At 39.0% G+C, this 15239-nt stretch overlaps 1 protein-coding gene across 3 annotated transcripts in view; it reads right to left on the bottom strand.

Moving 5' to 3' along the window:
- Positions 1–15239, bottom strand: part of LOC105455007 (glutamate receptor ionotropic, kainate 2-like) — a 122342-nt gene that overhangs the window by 38915 nt on the left and 68188 nt on the right. For all 3 annotated transcript variants that reach the window (XM_011698024.1, XM_011698025.1, XM_011698026.1), the window contains exon 8: positions 3895–4047. In XM_011698024.1, the coding sequence (XP_011696326.1) occupies positions 3895–4047 (153 nt within the window). The remainder of the gene's footprint in view (positions 1–3894; positions 4048–15239) is intronic.

Below are 15239 nucleotides of genomic sequence, written 5' to 3'. Positions count from 1 at the left end.
ACAAGAGTCTAACGGTCGAGTGCCAAAATCTACACAAGTGAACCAAAGATCCTTGAAAAGCTCGCGAGAGCGAACAATGCGAAATAGCTAATTCAGCAATAAAAACTCTCGGAAGGCCGCCAAATAGTTCCACAACGCTGTCGCGTGACGCTTTTGCGATGCACGAGGAGCAAGAAAGGATGACATGAATAGATATACATCAAAGATTAAGCGTGTTCCACTTTTAAACATTTGCACTCACGCAATAAGCAGAAATGATATTAGCAATAGCGAGTTTTATTTCCGACGTATTTCAATTTCTCAAAATTGACTGGATATATTTCTCGCGATATTTTTGCGAGGACAACAGCTTTAAATATCTCTTTGAAAATGTCTAGAAAATAACAATAATTTCAGACAAGACTGATATGCGATGTGTACAACAAATAATAAGGGAAAAAAGCTATAAATTCGAGGCTAGATGTTGATAACCTATAATAATATTCTTAATTTTTCTTTAAGAACGCAATCATAAATTAATTATAGATGCTTACAGCATCATCGTTGAATTGACGATCAATTTAATTTGTGTATAATGTTTCATTCGCAGTTTACGCGTTTTAAATTTCAGCTAACTGAAATTTAACGATGTAAAAATTAAAAATATTGTTAAGTAATCAACATCTAGCCTCAGTCGAAATTAGCTCTTTTTCCCTCATTATTTTTTGTATCTATAAAATAAAAAGAAATTATTCAATCAAAAAAGATGCAATAAGCGTAAAATAGTTTCTCTCTATAATTGTAAAACTTTTAATGTCTCTAGCATATCGCTAAAATATCATTGCATGCGTTTAATAAATTAATTAATAAACTAAGTGCTTCACGGAATCTCTAGGTAATTCTATAGGCATCTCAGTGTTACTCGCATTGTATTCTCCTATATCGCAAGTGCACAAATGTATCGCAATCAGCCGCATTCACGTGCGAATGTGCGATCACAGCCTGATTGCCGTACCTCGTATGCACGAGCCGTATCGCGTATCAGATGATATTTATTGGTCTCTCTGCCGTATAAGACGGACACGTATCCCGACGGTGCCGCGACGGTGGCGTCACTAATTCAATTTCCACATATTCGGCGTCATAATCTAAACTGCATCGGCACGCCGGACGTTATGTCGGAATTTCTAGCAGCCGGCATGGGACGGCGGCGCGAAATACCCGCCAAGTCGATTAGAGATCCCCCTCCCCCTCCCCCGACCGATATTGGAATCTCGCTGCGGCGCTATTAAATTAATGATCGCGCGCGGGTAATCGGCGCGTTCTATCGGCGAGAGGAAGGAAGCGGCGGCGGCGGCGAGACTCCGAAAGTCGGAGGGACGAGATATTACGGACAGTGGGAGCGCCCCTTAACCCTTGGGCACTTCCACCGTCCTGAAGACGGTCAAACTACAGTAGCTGAAGGCGAGCACGGAGAAGATAAACTTAACTAATTATGGATGCAAGTAGCGAGGAGACGCTGCTGCTGTGCGCGCGCGGTAAACGGGGGAACGGCCCGGCATTGTGCTGCGTCCGAAGTATGCGATGTTATTTCGTTTGCGGGACGACAGGTCTGGCGATGTACGCGATGTTTGTCGTGCTCTTAAAGCGGCGCGACGGTTGATTTAGTTTCTGCACGGTGACCCCGGGGTTCGTCGCACGCGCTTCCTTTCATCCGCGACGGCGTTTCAACTAATTCTCGCAGAAGCCAGGTATTTCCTTGACAAAACGACGCGCAGACACTAACGGTTAGGTATCAATTTCTTCTCCGGTATATATAGGTATATAAGATAACACTGGGCGCGATTTTTATTATTCTTTGTAGTTCCTTACTGCGAAAATGCGCGCAGCGCGTTCGTCTTCCTCCTCCTCCTCCTCCTCTCTCTCCTCTTTTCGATGTCTATCTTTGTTTCTTTCACTTTTCTCGTACCTTTTCTTGCTTCAGCCGCGTTCAAATTCTCCAATGGTCTCTCGTGCCGGTGCATTTACCGTACGAACTTTTTATTTCCTAACAAGCAACGCAAAAGTCACGTACGCGCCGGGTTACGAAAGTCTCTGTACAATTCGGGAAAATTGAACTCTATGCGCCGGTTCGGAGATAGTACGACGGACTTCTCGCTTAACGAAGGGTCGCCGAATCAAAATCGTGGAAACTGGTTCGAACGTGTGTAAAAGAGATCGTGCCGTTGGCGCACGTTTTGAGGAGATCAGTTACGAAATTACTATAATTATTCCTATACAAAAATTCACGTGAAATTACGAGATGTAATATATGAGCAGTAATGCATTAAAAACATAAAACATGTTGTATTCACATATGGTGTATTTAGTCAATATGTTGAGATTAATATCCATTAGAGACGGAGGAAAATAAAAGAAAATTAAGATATTTCTTTTTCTCTTTTTTATAAAATATATTATACCTGTAATAAATATAAATAATATATAATAAATCTTCCTAAAAAAATAATAAATTTATAAATAATAAAATATCTAAAAGAGCTTATAACATTATTTTTATGTCTATACATGTAACGTGCGTGTAATATTTTTTTATATTTGAGAACAATATCGCGATTTTCTTTCTGCCTCTAGTGGATATCAATCCTGAAACACTGCAACCGCGGATATCGTACCTTGTCGGACACGGGAACGGGAAGAATGTCGTACAGGTTGAAAAGGGGAAGTACAACATCACAGAAGGATTTGTGGCCCCTGCCTGTGACAGCTTTGGAATCGTCCATCATGGTATTAAACAATTTATCCGTCGCGCTGCTATATGCTAGTAGTAGCGCGGTGTCTCGTACGAGCGACATGCGCTCGCGCGCAGCGAAACGTTGATTGAAATTTATAGAAACGCATTTTTTCCCCACGCTACCGGATTCTCTCTTTGAAGCGAAATTACTAGAATCACTTCATCAAAGTATTGCAGTCCGAAAAAATAATATAACAATATGAATTGAACTTGATTCGATGAGAGCTTCTAGCTTCGAATATAAAATATAAACGCATTGGAAATTAAAAATAAAAGTAATCTTCATGCATGTATCTTTGCAATGTCTTAATTGTGAGATATTAATATAAATAGTAAGAAAGAGAGAATTTTTTTTTAGCGAGACTCATCCGAATTTCATGTGTCTGGCACGTACACAATAATATTCGATGTTCCCTTTCGCGCTAAATATTTGCACGAACCGAGCGCAAACTGCTAGCAACTATATATCGGATATCGTTTATTTTGGACACCAGCCAGATCTTAGTAGCGGTAATTTACGGTGAGCCATCGCAGCATGTTTCTTCCCCCTCGGGGTGTCTCCCGAGGCGGATCTGGCAAGCGGCGCTGTTAAAGAGCGACGACGGCGCTCCCGGGCGCGGATTTTCTCTCCCATGACGATGTGCCTATTTTCTCGGGAGAAAAAATCGAGAGGCAGGTGGCGATGCCGTGACATTGCGGCGACTGTGCGCGGGACGATGGTATGAAAAATTAAAATATGTCTCGTGGGTGTATTTACGGCGGGAACGACGCGGTCTTGCGGCGCGAATAATAAGGGCCGTTCCGTGCCATAAAAACAATGTAGACTCCTGCTGTATTTCGAACGTACGTTTATGGAAATAAGCAATAAGATTTACGAGAGTAGAAACATTTATATTTGCAATTTATATAAAATTGTATACTTTGCATCTTCTCTAATCCCGGCTAACATAGTGACAATTATTGCGCCACTATATGTTAAGTTACCTGTTCTATATAATCCATGTACACACATGCTGCCCAATATAATCCAAATAATTCAAAGTTGCGATTATATGTATAATTTACGCATTATATGTACATGCGTATATTGGTGTGAAGATATGCAAAAGAGGGAAGCTTACCGAGTTGATATAGTTGGTGAGAGACAAGCCGCCGTCCCAGGGGTGCTCGAGCTCGCAGGAAATATTGGCGGGCCTTAAAGCATGGGATTGCTCCAGGGTACGTAATCCCACCGCGAACACCTGTACACTGTCGTACATTAACGCTGGTTCGGCCTGCAAAAATATGAATCCCGGGATTTTATCCATCGCTAATACTCGCCTTAATAATACAAAGCGCATGCGTGATTTAAGATATACGAATATCTCTGGCGGTATTAACCAGAATTTTACTGGAATTATTTCGTCTTCGATCTTGAAGTGGCTTACAATTATTTATCGTTCTAGCCTGAAGAAGTAATAAGATGTTATTTCATTAAGATCAATGAATGTGATAATCATCCTGAAAGCGTTTGCTTAATGTCACATATTAAAGTCGAAAATGTAAAATTGCAGTCATTAAGTTAGGCGTATTAATTATGATAAATACAATAAATAGCGATATTAATTAATTAAGCGTATCAATAAACAAAAACGGTTAATTAAATGTAAAGCGAGCGAAATGTGAAAATATAGAAGGATTTTCAAAAAGCAAACGGGCGCGAATTACGCGCGAATCACGTAGCGAAATGCTCCGGTTATTAATTGTATAACGCTATTAGTCACGTGTGTGCGTTTATTTCCATGAATTATGAAATTCACGGTACGCTGCCGTGTCGAAGTTACGCGCCAGTTCTAATCTAGTCGTCACGACGACGTCGCTGCGTTCTCGCCGGAAACGTCGGCGGAAAATGTAATATTCAGTGAGAAGAGAAACTATGGAAGATTTGATGGCGACGTTGCGTGAATTAATTTCGTTCGCACGTTATTTATTCCTGTCCTGTCGAAAATTCGCTAATGATGTCTACCGTAAATTCCTTTTTCTTCTCTTTTCATTTAGTTACATACAATAATCGACGAAGAACATTTTTAACAAAAAGAAGAAAATCACAAATTATACTACGAGGTTTTCCATGATAATTTATACGTATATTTTTTTATAAGCAAAATATTTAACGTATAAGGACAAACAATACGAAAGGCTCTTATGCTCATTATCCGTTTGCTTTTTATAGAAATTATTATTATTATCGTATAATAGTACATAAAATAAATCTCTCAATATCGATAAAATTGGAATATTACATGCTTTTCGCTGAATTTCAAATTAATTTATTAACGCCAGCGGTTGCGTTTTATTACAATGCAAGGATAATAATACTAATGAAGATTTACTTATAAACGAATAAATAAAGATCATTGTAATTAAACCATTTGTAATGACATTTATGAAAATTTAATTTACAGAAGACTATGCGAGTAATCAAATGATATACCGTTGTGCACGTTGGTCAGTCGTCGGGTTTACAATCGTCAAAGAATTGCCAATGATATCGATCGTAAAATGTAAAATTTTTCGTACAATCGGGAACGGACTATTAAACTTCCGGGACGTTTTTAGTGGGAGCTTCCGCTGGTGGCGATCGATGCGTTCGCAGTCACGTCGCGAATTGATTTCGCTCGTATTTCAGAGTCGTGAAACGATGCTAAGCACGACGCGACCATTCCGCCCGCGACCGCTTCTCGTCTTCATTTCCTTCCCTTTCCCCGCATCTTCTTCACGCCGCGCCGTGTGCTGGAAGGCACGTATTTGAGGCGGACAAACACGCGGAAGCATCCAGGAAACGACCGGCGCCCGTGCTTAGTCTTGCGCGTCTCTTCATCACTCGCTATATATATGTGCTCGCCCTTTCTGCTACGAGTAGTTTGTGGAGCTTTGCTGTTTGCCCTGGCTGGGCTAAAGTGCGACGTGCGCCCCCGCACCTTCTCCCGCACGCTGATCCAATATTGCGTTTCCGTTGACGACGCGCGCGAATTTAGCGCGACTAATCAACATTTCAGCAGCGCGATTTTAACCGACTTCCAAACGCTCCCACGTCGCGGATTTTCCCAATTTTCTCCCACGAGTGGGGAAAGATTTTCCACAGATCTTTCCTGGCGTTTTCTTTAAAAAGTTCTGGACAGCTTCTTGAAAATTCTGACAATTGTTCTCAACGCCCGAAGCGATGAAACGAAAAGTAAAACGAAAGAGTTCCGGCAATATCTTGATTCTTTGCACGAAAATTTTCTAAGTCTCGAGGATAAAATTTTTCTTCGACAAAAAAGTGCTCCTCTTAGTACTTTTACACGTTGTCGCGCAATGTATTTCGACACAAGTGAAGAAAGTGACAGTGTGATCGCGCGCAAGCATCTCCGCGATTTTTCAGACATCGAGAAGAGCTTCTCGGTCTGTACGCGGTAAAGCTTGTTCGTGCTGCATCCCAGCCAGAGAATTAAGAATCTGATAGAAGAGCTGAAAGGTCGCAATCTTATTTATATTACGCCAAGATAATATATTTGGCTATGCAGTGATTTCTTCGAAGCGTCAGTTGACTTTCTCGAAAGAAGATGTGCAGGACGGAATTAAAATTATTCAGAAATTATTTTCGAAAATGGGATTTTAGAACATTTATAATTACTTTCGCGAAGTTTGATGAGAATTTTAATAACACGCTATTACCTAATTTTCGAAATGTTGTTTCGCATCCTTAATGATCTTCCACCGCTGTAAGTAAACGATTGATCTTATAACTCTTATCAATCATGGAGTGCATCAAAGCTCCGGTAATTACATGAAAGATTTATAATAATGCGAACTAGTCTATTAGGTGGGATAAGCGGCAAAAAGTTACGCGTGCAATTTCGTTCGATATTAGTTTACGAATTATCGATGTCAAGCGCATTGCGGTTTTACAATTACGCTAAAATTCCCGGGTTGGTTGCGCGGGGCAGTAATAATCCGGAATGAGAATCCGCCGGAAAGTTTATTCATTCGCGCGAAAGTTGATGAACTGGCGCTAACGTAATTTATGCGGCAGGATACGCAAACGCGCGCGAGCGCGACGCGCGACGAGAGGATGAAGCGAGTGTGACTCAGGTGGGTATGAGCATATCCTGCTTGTCTTACCCTCTGCCTTGAGGCAAACAATAAAGCTCCGGCAAACTATTTGTTACGCAAATCTCGCCTCGGCGAACTTGAAATCTGTCTGGGATAGCTTACGGGCAGTTGTGCTCTCGCTCCTTTTTCCCTTCGCGGCAGCAAGAGTATGCTGTTATGAGAGAGTAAAAGTTAGATTTGCTCGGAAAGTGACTGATTCGTTACACCGCGGTGAGAAATTCCAAAAATTCTTTGAGTAAAAGCAAGCTTTAGCAGTTTTTATTTTTTAGTAAAAAAATAGATAAGCAATTAATTTGTAATCCAAAATTTTCTGCGAAAATTTTTGATTCAGAAGCAATATGTATCGTTTCTCTATTTTTTAACAAATATTCAATTTTTCTTTCATTATTTTCGAAATAGAGAGAAAAACATATTTGTTTTTAATATTATATTCATATCAATATTAATTCATTTAATATTATATTAAAATCAATTATTCAATTTTTGTATTTTTAGCTAACAAAATAAAATATACATTATGAGAATTCTATTTCTACATAAAAAGGATAGATCAGTAACGGAAAATTTTCCATGACATATGTTTCTTTTTTGTAAAATACTTCATACAATATGTATAAATATATAAAACATAATTTTTTGCGAAATTGTATGAAATATAACAATACAATATCAAAAAATTATGCTTTATAATATTTATTCAAATAATTTATTAACTGAAATAAAACAACATATTCATTTTATACAGATATATTTTATAAAACATATATTGATGAAGTTTTTAGTTTTTACTTATAATATAAGCATATTTAAAATAAGAAAAATTTCACTCGTGTGAAATAATAAAGAAACAAATTATTTAGCAATCAAATTCGAAAGACATTCATGTTAACAAAAGCATTAATATATGTACAAGTATTGATCTCTTCATACAAAGATTTCAGTCAATTGCTATGGTCCATTATACCTGTCTTTCGGCATAATTAACATCAATGAGAGAAGTCTATTGAAACCTCGAAGTGTCGAGACGTTTGTGTCGACAGAGATATTTGATAATAATGGAATAATGATGTGTGTTATGCCACGTCAATATTCACATTGAATAATTTCGGCAGGTATTAATGCGGACGCGAATTGACGGCTTTCTAGGTAACCGAAATCATTACATCATATCAATCAATTAACGTCGTTAATCTATGAAATTTCAATTAATATCGCGCGCTTCGTACCGCGTAAATTCCGATCCTATGATTATGGATGTCAGGAATAAATTATGCAAGACAATAAAATCGCAAATCCTTGTACAGTAAATACAATTCGCTGCACGTACACAGGTTTTCGTTTATCGAAATAATATGTGATGCGCGCGGTATTGAGTTGTAAAGCCACAGCGTCGTCGTGCGCTAAACAGTACACGGGGACGGAGTGACAGGTGTGAGTGTGGAATAATGCGCCCGTCAATAAAACGATCGTTATATACGAGCGAATAAATTTCCGAATTTTTCCGATCGCTGCACTCATTCGCTGATCGGCCGGCGCGACGCGCCGAGGCGACGATGCGCGAGAGATCGATAAAGCTCGCGTTTGCTTGCACATTACTGAATCCAAAATAAAGCTGGCCGCGTAATTTTGCAGCAATGTGTAGAAAAAAAAACTATTGTAAGAAGATTTGCGATTTGCAAAACGAACACTAAAGAGAGAGAGTACTTTTTCCCATACCATCGAGCATTTTTCAGTTGAAAGAGCTTAGCTTCTTCAACTAAAATTTGCACTTGACAGCTTCAATTGGACTGCCTGTTCATTTCCGCATCGTGTCTTTAATCAATTAACCGCATAAAATGTGCCATTATTCAATTTGCGTCCCGCTGTATCGTGACGATCGTACAAAATGCAGGCAAGTACATCGAAATCGCGCACGTCTATGCCAATTTGTACACGTACATTTTCCCAGTCGCCGCACTCGGTCGGACAACACGGTCCAAAGCGCAATGACGCGCAAACAGAATAACAACGGTACGCGCAATGGTACATACGGATATTTTGAAATTGTGATCGGCAGAAATAATGAAATCGCACGTAGGGTCGGAAACGGCGAGTTTTAATTGATGGCACGTGACTGGCTCTATTCACCGCCGAAGCCAAACAGTATTGACGGAACGGAAACTCATAAACCAACACAGGGCAGAAGTCGGCCGTCGCAATAGCCGCGGGACAGCGAGATAACCGATCCAGTCATTGTAAACCTCTCACGCTTGATAGAAAAGGATAAAACGTGCCATTTTCTGCTAATTTGCCATAATTCGAGACGGCGTATAATTAGCCTCTTAATGACATTAGTGGAAGATGATATCGATAAAATAAAATAAAAAGACGATTTTTAAATATTTGATAATATTATTTCTGCAATTCTGGAATCTAATTATTATCGTTTACTGATTTCTTCATCATTATTTATATTCACTTAAACTACTCCGTCATGGCAGCCTTGTAAAGAATAAAAGAATTTTTCTTAATAACATTAACAATATAATATCATTTGAAACTTAAATGTATTTCTTGCAAATTATCGATTTCTTTAACTTGTCTATTGCTGAAATATATTTTTCCCCTCAATTATTCCCTCCGCGTCGCCATTTAGCGGCATCGACATCTGTGTTTTTCACATTATTTAAAGCGAGTCTTGCAAAACGACGGCAACGTTAGCTGTAATTCGCATACCGTCAAAATACCGGACACACGCACAGTCGCGGAATATGCGTCGCGATGCAATTGCATTCTGCAGGTGCATGCGTGCGTGCGTGCGTGCCCACGTCGTGGAAAAATTGCGTCCAACGCGTCCGCCGCAGAGCGGAGAGAATTCGGGAACTGGGAGAAATTAATGGCCGGCGATAGACGACGCGGTTATCACTTTTTTTCCCCGCTTGCTTCGGTGATCGGGGTAACCGGGGGTGCACGGAACCGTACGCGTCGATTGTATCGATTGCGGCGGCCACCGCCGATATCAAAACATTTTATCGTGGAGCCTCATGAGATCCGACAACCCAATAAAGCGTTTCCCTCCCACATCGAAAAAGGGATCGCTCGGGAACATCCGCCGACAAGCGGCATCGAGTGTGATCGCTTCTGCGCGTTTAATTCTTTTTTTTTTTTGTAGCGCGCGATACCTATACGCATTTAATTTCATTCTCTTTGAGCAAAGCTGAGTGGATTATTGTGATTACCGTTTAATAGAATTTTATTTACGCGACATGCGGTACGTTAAAGCCATTTCGGATAAAATTCCTATCTGAATTCAAAATTTTTAATTCTCGATTTAAAATAAGATGGAATTATAACCGAATTTTCCCATGTATTTTTTCATTAAGATTAAAAATGGATTATCCGGAATTTTAATTATATTTTTAGTTGTTAAAAATTAACAAAACAATTTTTTAAATTATAATTAATTGCATGAACTCTCTCTGAATAAATATATAGGCCTTTATTGCAATATGTTTGATTTATTCTAGAGAGCTCATGTAAATAATTATTTGAATTTACGCGGCCTGAAAAAATGCGTTAGACTGTTCGTACTTAGTGTTATTGCGATGAATGTTATCACATGCCTCGGTGATTTAAAGGGAGGACGGCAAATTGGGAGATCCGGGTTTGACTACCGGCTGGGAATATGAGGTGATCATTTTTTCACAATAATTTCGTTACAGATTTGGGGGGAATGGGATCCGTATATAAATTCGTGTTAAATTACTGGTCAATTTAATTGTTACAAGTAAATTCCGGCCTCATGTAATAAACTGTGTTTCAAGTCCGACGATTATGCGGCACGCAGTTCACGTGTGGCTGGATATTGTAAAAAACTATTAGGTACACACCGACATCCGTGTTAGCTCTCATAGGTCTTTATTGTAATATGTTTAAAAAATTATATTTTTAGAGTTAAAAATATATTAGAGATAAGGGATGATTTTTCAAAGATAACATTCTAAAAGAATTGTGCTTTTGATGTCGACGGTAAATTATAATAAATTTTGTATTTTCAGTAGAAACAAGAATTTCCCATGGCGAATTCGATTTTCTGTCACTGGTTAATCTGGTGTTACCGGTTTGTTGGAAATTTGTTTAATTTAATTAAAATTGAATACTACAGTTCACTGTTTCCTATCAAAGCGCTTACACCTTATTATGCCACGTCGGGATGAAAATGAGGTGGACGAGCTCACGCGTATTATCAGAAATCTCTTAGTTGGATGGAAGTTGCGATAGTTGTTGCACCGTGAATACACTCTAGTTATCCGGAGCTAATTGGAGCGTGCTTTTAATTAGCCCGAGTTCAACCAACGGACAGGAATGGCAGCGTGGCTTTGCCTAATAGCATTTAACTCGAATGTGCATTGAGGCAATTTGAAGCTTCACATTCTTCACGTGCATAATAACCGACGAAATTCGTCGCTGTCACTACAGAATGTTACACAAGCTGCGTTTCACACGCTAGGTAATATAATCTATGCGTAATGAGTTGTATGCGCTTTGAGATGTGCATCCGGATAATCTGAGTGTGGTGTATTAAGCGCGGAAATCTCCCGCTAATGCTATTTAAAATTACGATTGAGCTGCTTTAAAAATTTTCCCACTGTAATATATTGCTCAAACGAACAGTCTTACGTAAAGAGCATGCACCTCTGCTGACGTTATTTATATTTCCGAGTGGCTCATCCGATTATTTCATTTCTCAATTGTATACTTTATTTAAAGTATTAACTATATTAATATATGTCGTTATCAAGAAGAAAATTCGCGTTGCAAATAAAATTTAAGTGAATTTCACAAATACCGCAGTGAAACTATTGAACACAAATTTTCTCCGCAATAAATGCATTTATGTATCGAAAAAAGATTCCGTATACACGTGCATACAATAACGCTACGTTTCGACGACGTATTCGGTCAATACAAGCGACCACATGAGACTGAACGAATTGCTTCGTCGGTTGGGCATCCTGACGTCCTGGAAATTGGCAATCTCGCGTGAATAATGAAGAAACTGGCAGTCGCGTACACCGGCCAAGTGTCCGGCTGCGCCAGATTTAAGTCTTGTCCTGGGTCCGCGCGGATGGATCGGCGGTTAGCCGTCGGGCATTCGCTGGACTCTCGTAAGCTCCCCGTCGCGCGTTCGGCGAGGAAGCCGAAACTTCGATGCCTCGTCCCTAATCCACGGTTCAACTCTCCTATCCGGATAATCGCGCCACGGAATTAGTTCGAATAGGTCTGTCATTTGTTCGGTCCGTTTAGGCCGCCCCGCCGTCGCCCGTCTCTTTCTTGAAACGCGCATTTAACTTCGCGACAAACGCCGACGACGAGCTCGTCTCACGATCCCCCGGCCCGGCCTGGCCCGGTCACAGAATCGGCCTGATGTTCATTAGCATTTAAAGCGAAATGGAAATGTCTCGTCACAAACTACTTGCTGTCAAGCAAGCGCGATCTTCGCCTTTCTCGTTCTCAGTTAGGTCAGAAATGTTGCAGGTGAGAAATCTGAATAGCTCGCAGATGACAGTTAACTCTTGGTGGAAGTTATAAAATCTTTCTGCCGTGCACGCCGCTGCGATTAATGACGATTTTGAAGATCAGTCTACTGATGCTTACCTAATGTCCACATTAAAGGGACGATATATGGTTTACTTATCTGAGCGTTTGAACGACACTCATAAGCGCGAAATCGGCGAATGGAACGTTTTTCGCGCTACATGTATTTTCACTCATCGTAAATTTCGCCTTCGAGTAAGATCCTTTTAGGTAAGTGTCCATTTACGGAATTCCGTTCCGAAAAATTCTCGTTATAAAGATAAATGCCTTCCTCTTAGCCTGACGTAATTGAAATAAATATACGCGCTCGGAGCGCGGATTCTGAAACAAATCTTGCTTTATGTCGCGGAATTCCACGGATGCGAATTTCTTCCATTCTGCCGGTCTGTTTGGCAAATAGAAATTTCTTTATGAAGTCACTGGCTTAACCAATCTTCCACGTGGTGGCAAGCGCCGCCGCTCTCGCGCAGCCGGATAACAGAAAGAGAAACGGTTATGGTCCTTATCCTGCTTGCCACCGGGATATCAGGACCACCGCTCCCCGATCCGATTTGTTTAAATCTAAGAATATCCGCTGCCTTTTCAGGCATAATCTTTAACTTATCTTGATCGAGATTCTAACGTAAATAATTTATCACAGCACAGGCTAGAAGTTATTGTCCTAATACAAAAAATCTGCCGATATTCGTGACAGGATTCGTTAAGCTTGCAGCACCATCGTAATTTTATGCTATCATTGCTGTCCTTGATAATATGTATCATCAAACTCTCGCAAAGATGTTAAGAACTTTAAATTTTTAGAGAATTAAATTCTGACGTTGTTGAATTTTGTTGTAATCATTTTCTTTAATATGCGTTGTAAAGAATTATAAAAAAAAGAAAAGGTATCTATATATATATATATATATAGATAAAATATTTTTTTTTACAATAAAAGACTTAGCGTATCATATTTCATAATCATTGTGATGGACAGTGTTTTCAATTTCAAATGGATAGTTTTTCAATTCTATATTTTGTGCGTGTGCATATGAGTAAGTGAGAAAGAGAGAGAGAGAAAGAGAGGAGATACTGAAAGCGAAAAAATATACATAAATCAAAAGCGGATCATTTTTCTGGTCAAAAAAAATCACGACATGTATAACATTATATGTATAAATATTATATTTGCAACAATAGTTGGGGTCAATATTTACTTTGCTGTTGATAAATAACATTTTCCCGTCGCACATTTCGATGCATTGCTTTCTTTTTGCTTTCCACGTGACGAGAACCTAAAAAAATTTTTCACACCACGATATTTCCGCCCATTTATTTTATGTCCGACACTTTATGTCTCTTCTAAATTTAATTTTACAAACGTTTACATGAATTATGATACTCTTTTTAATTGAACGTTCTTAAGCGTGTTTCATTTTCAACGACTTTTTTACATACTTCATTGCAATTTTTTGTTTACAAAAAGTAATTATTGCAGCTATTGATGAAAATTTTATTATTACAGTATTCAATATCGTGCCGTAAAGCTTTGTTAACGTATTAAACTTCAATTAATTCATTAAGCATTATGGAACTGCAAATCACAATTAATTAAGCGCGAAGAATTTAGTTGCATAGTGCGCATAATAAACACCTGTATTTTATGTGAAGAAAATTCGCATTGCTCGTGGCATGTTCCGTAATGATTTGTAATAATAAGCCAAGCTGTTTGCAACGACCGTTGTAAATTAGTTGTTTATAATCGGCCTGATATTGACAATTAGCGAACAACGGATATAATTTATGGCTGTGGAACACAGCTCGATTTGTTCGCGATAGTAGGCTCCCGTGCTATGATATTGCAGCACAAAAAGATTTTTTTAATACTCCAACTGCCGCTTTGTCGTCCTGGGTAATCGTTTCTCACATTTGTTTTTAACAAACCTCTAATTATTTTATCTAACTGTATAATTATATAATTATATTATTATACATTTAACTTGTTAAAAATTTATTTAAAAATTTTGAAACAATTTAATGAGCGGACAATATTTTACGACACGTAACAGACATTCGCGATTAGTAAAACATGTGTTAGTTCTTGCGGCTCGCCACTGCGCAGATTTTTCCCTAAAAAAGTTCCAGCCAGGCCACTGTCGTTCCAGCCATATTTCTGACCGCTGCAGTCGCCACGGGAACTTACCTTCATAGTACGACTACACCCCGGTTGCCAAATAAAATAATAAAACCTTTCGAGTGCGAGATAGCCTGATTTATGGCGCTAAGAGCAAAGGTTATCCACCGGAGCAGGGGATTCAGTGATTCATTGGCCAAGCGGATTGGAGAAGAGTTAAGAGAAATATGAGACAGAGACAGAGATCTTGATGCCCCGGTTCTTCCTTCCCTTTCTCATTAATCCCCGCGTTAAGTGAAAATTAGTAATTAATGGCCGCTCATTATATACTCGGCCATAGTTTATAAATGTACAGCTATTTCACTCGTCTGACCGAGAAAGGATGTTTTCACTTATCGTAATTCTACTCGACGCAAATCTCTTATAGGGTAATTCCGGTGTATACGCCGCACCTATTAAAAACCTAATTTATCAGGTATTATTAATTATGGTTAAGGTAAATGAACTATACCAGTAAAAACTTTAGACTGTCTACTACTATGAAAAAAATATTAGGAATCCAAAAATTTATTTATTAAAAAAAAATTCTTTAAACCCTTGCATTTTTGTCGTATAAAAAAGATCGGAAGAGCACACGTCTGA

This window comes from Wasmannia auropunctata, unplaced genomic scaffold (genome assembly GCF_000956235.1).
Source record: "Wasmannia auropunctata unplaced genomic scaffold, wasmannia.A_1.0 LD335963.1, whole genome shotgun sequence".
Lineage (NCBI taxonomy): Eukaryota > Metazoa > Arthropoda > Insecta > Hymenoptera > Formicidae > Wasmannia > Wasmannia auropunctata.
The sequence above is the reverse complement of the archived record's forward strand: the minus strand, read 5'-3'. Positions and strand labels throughout refer to the sequence as shown.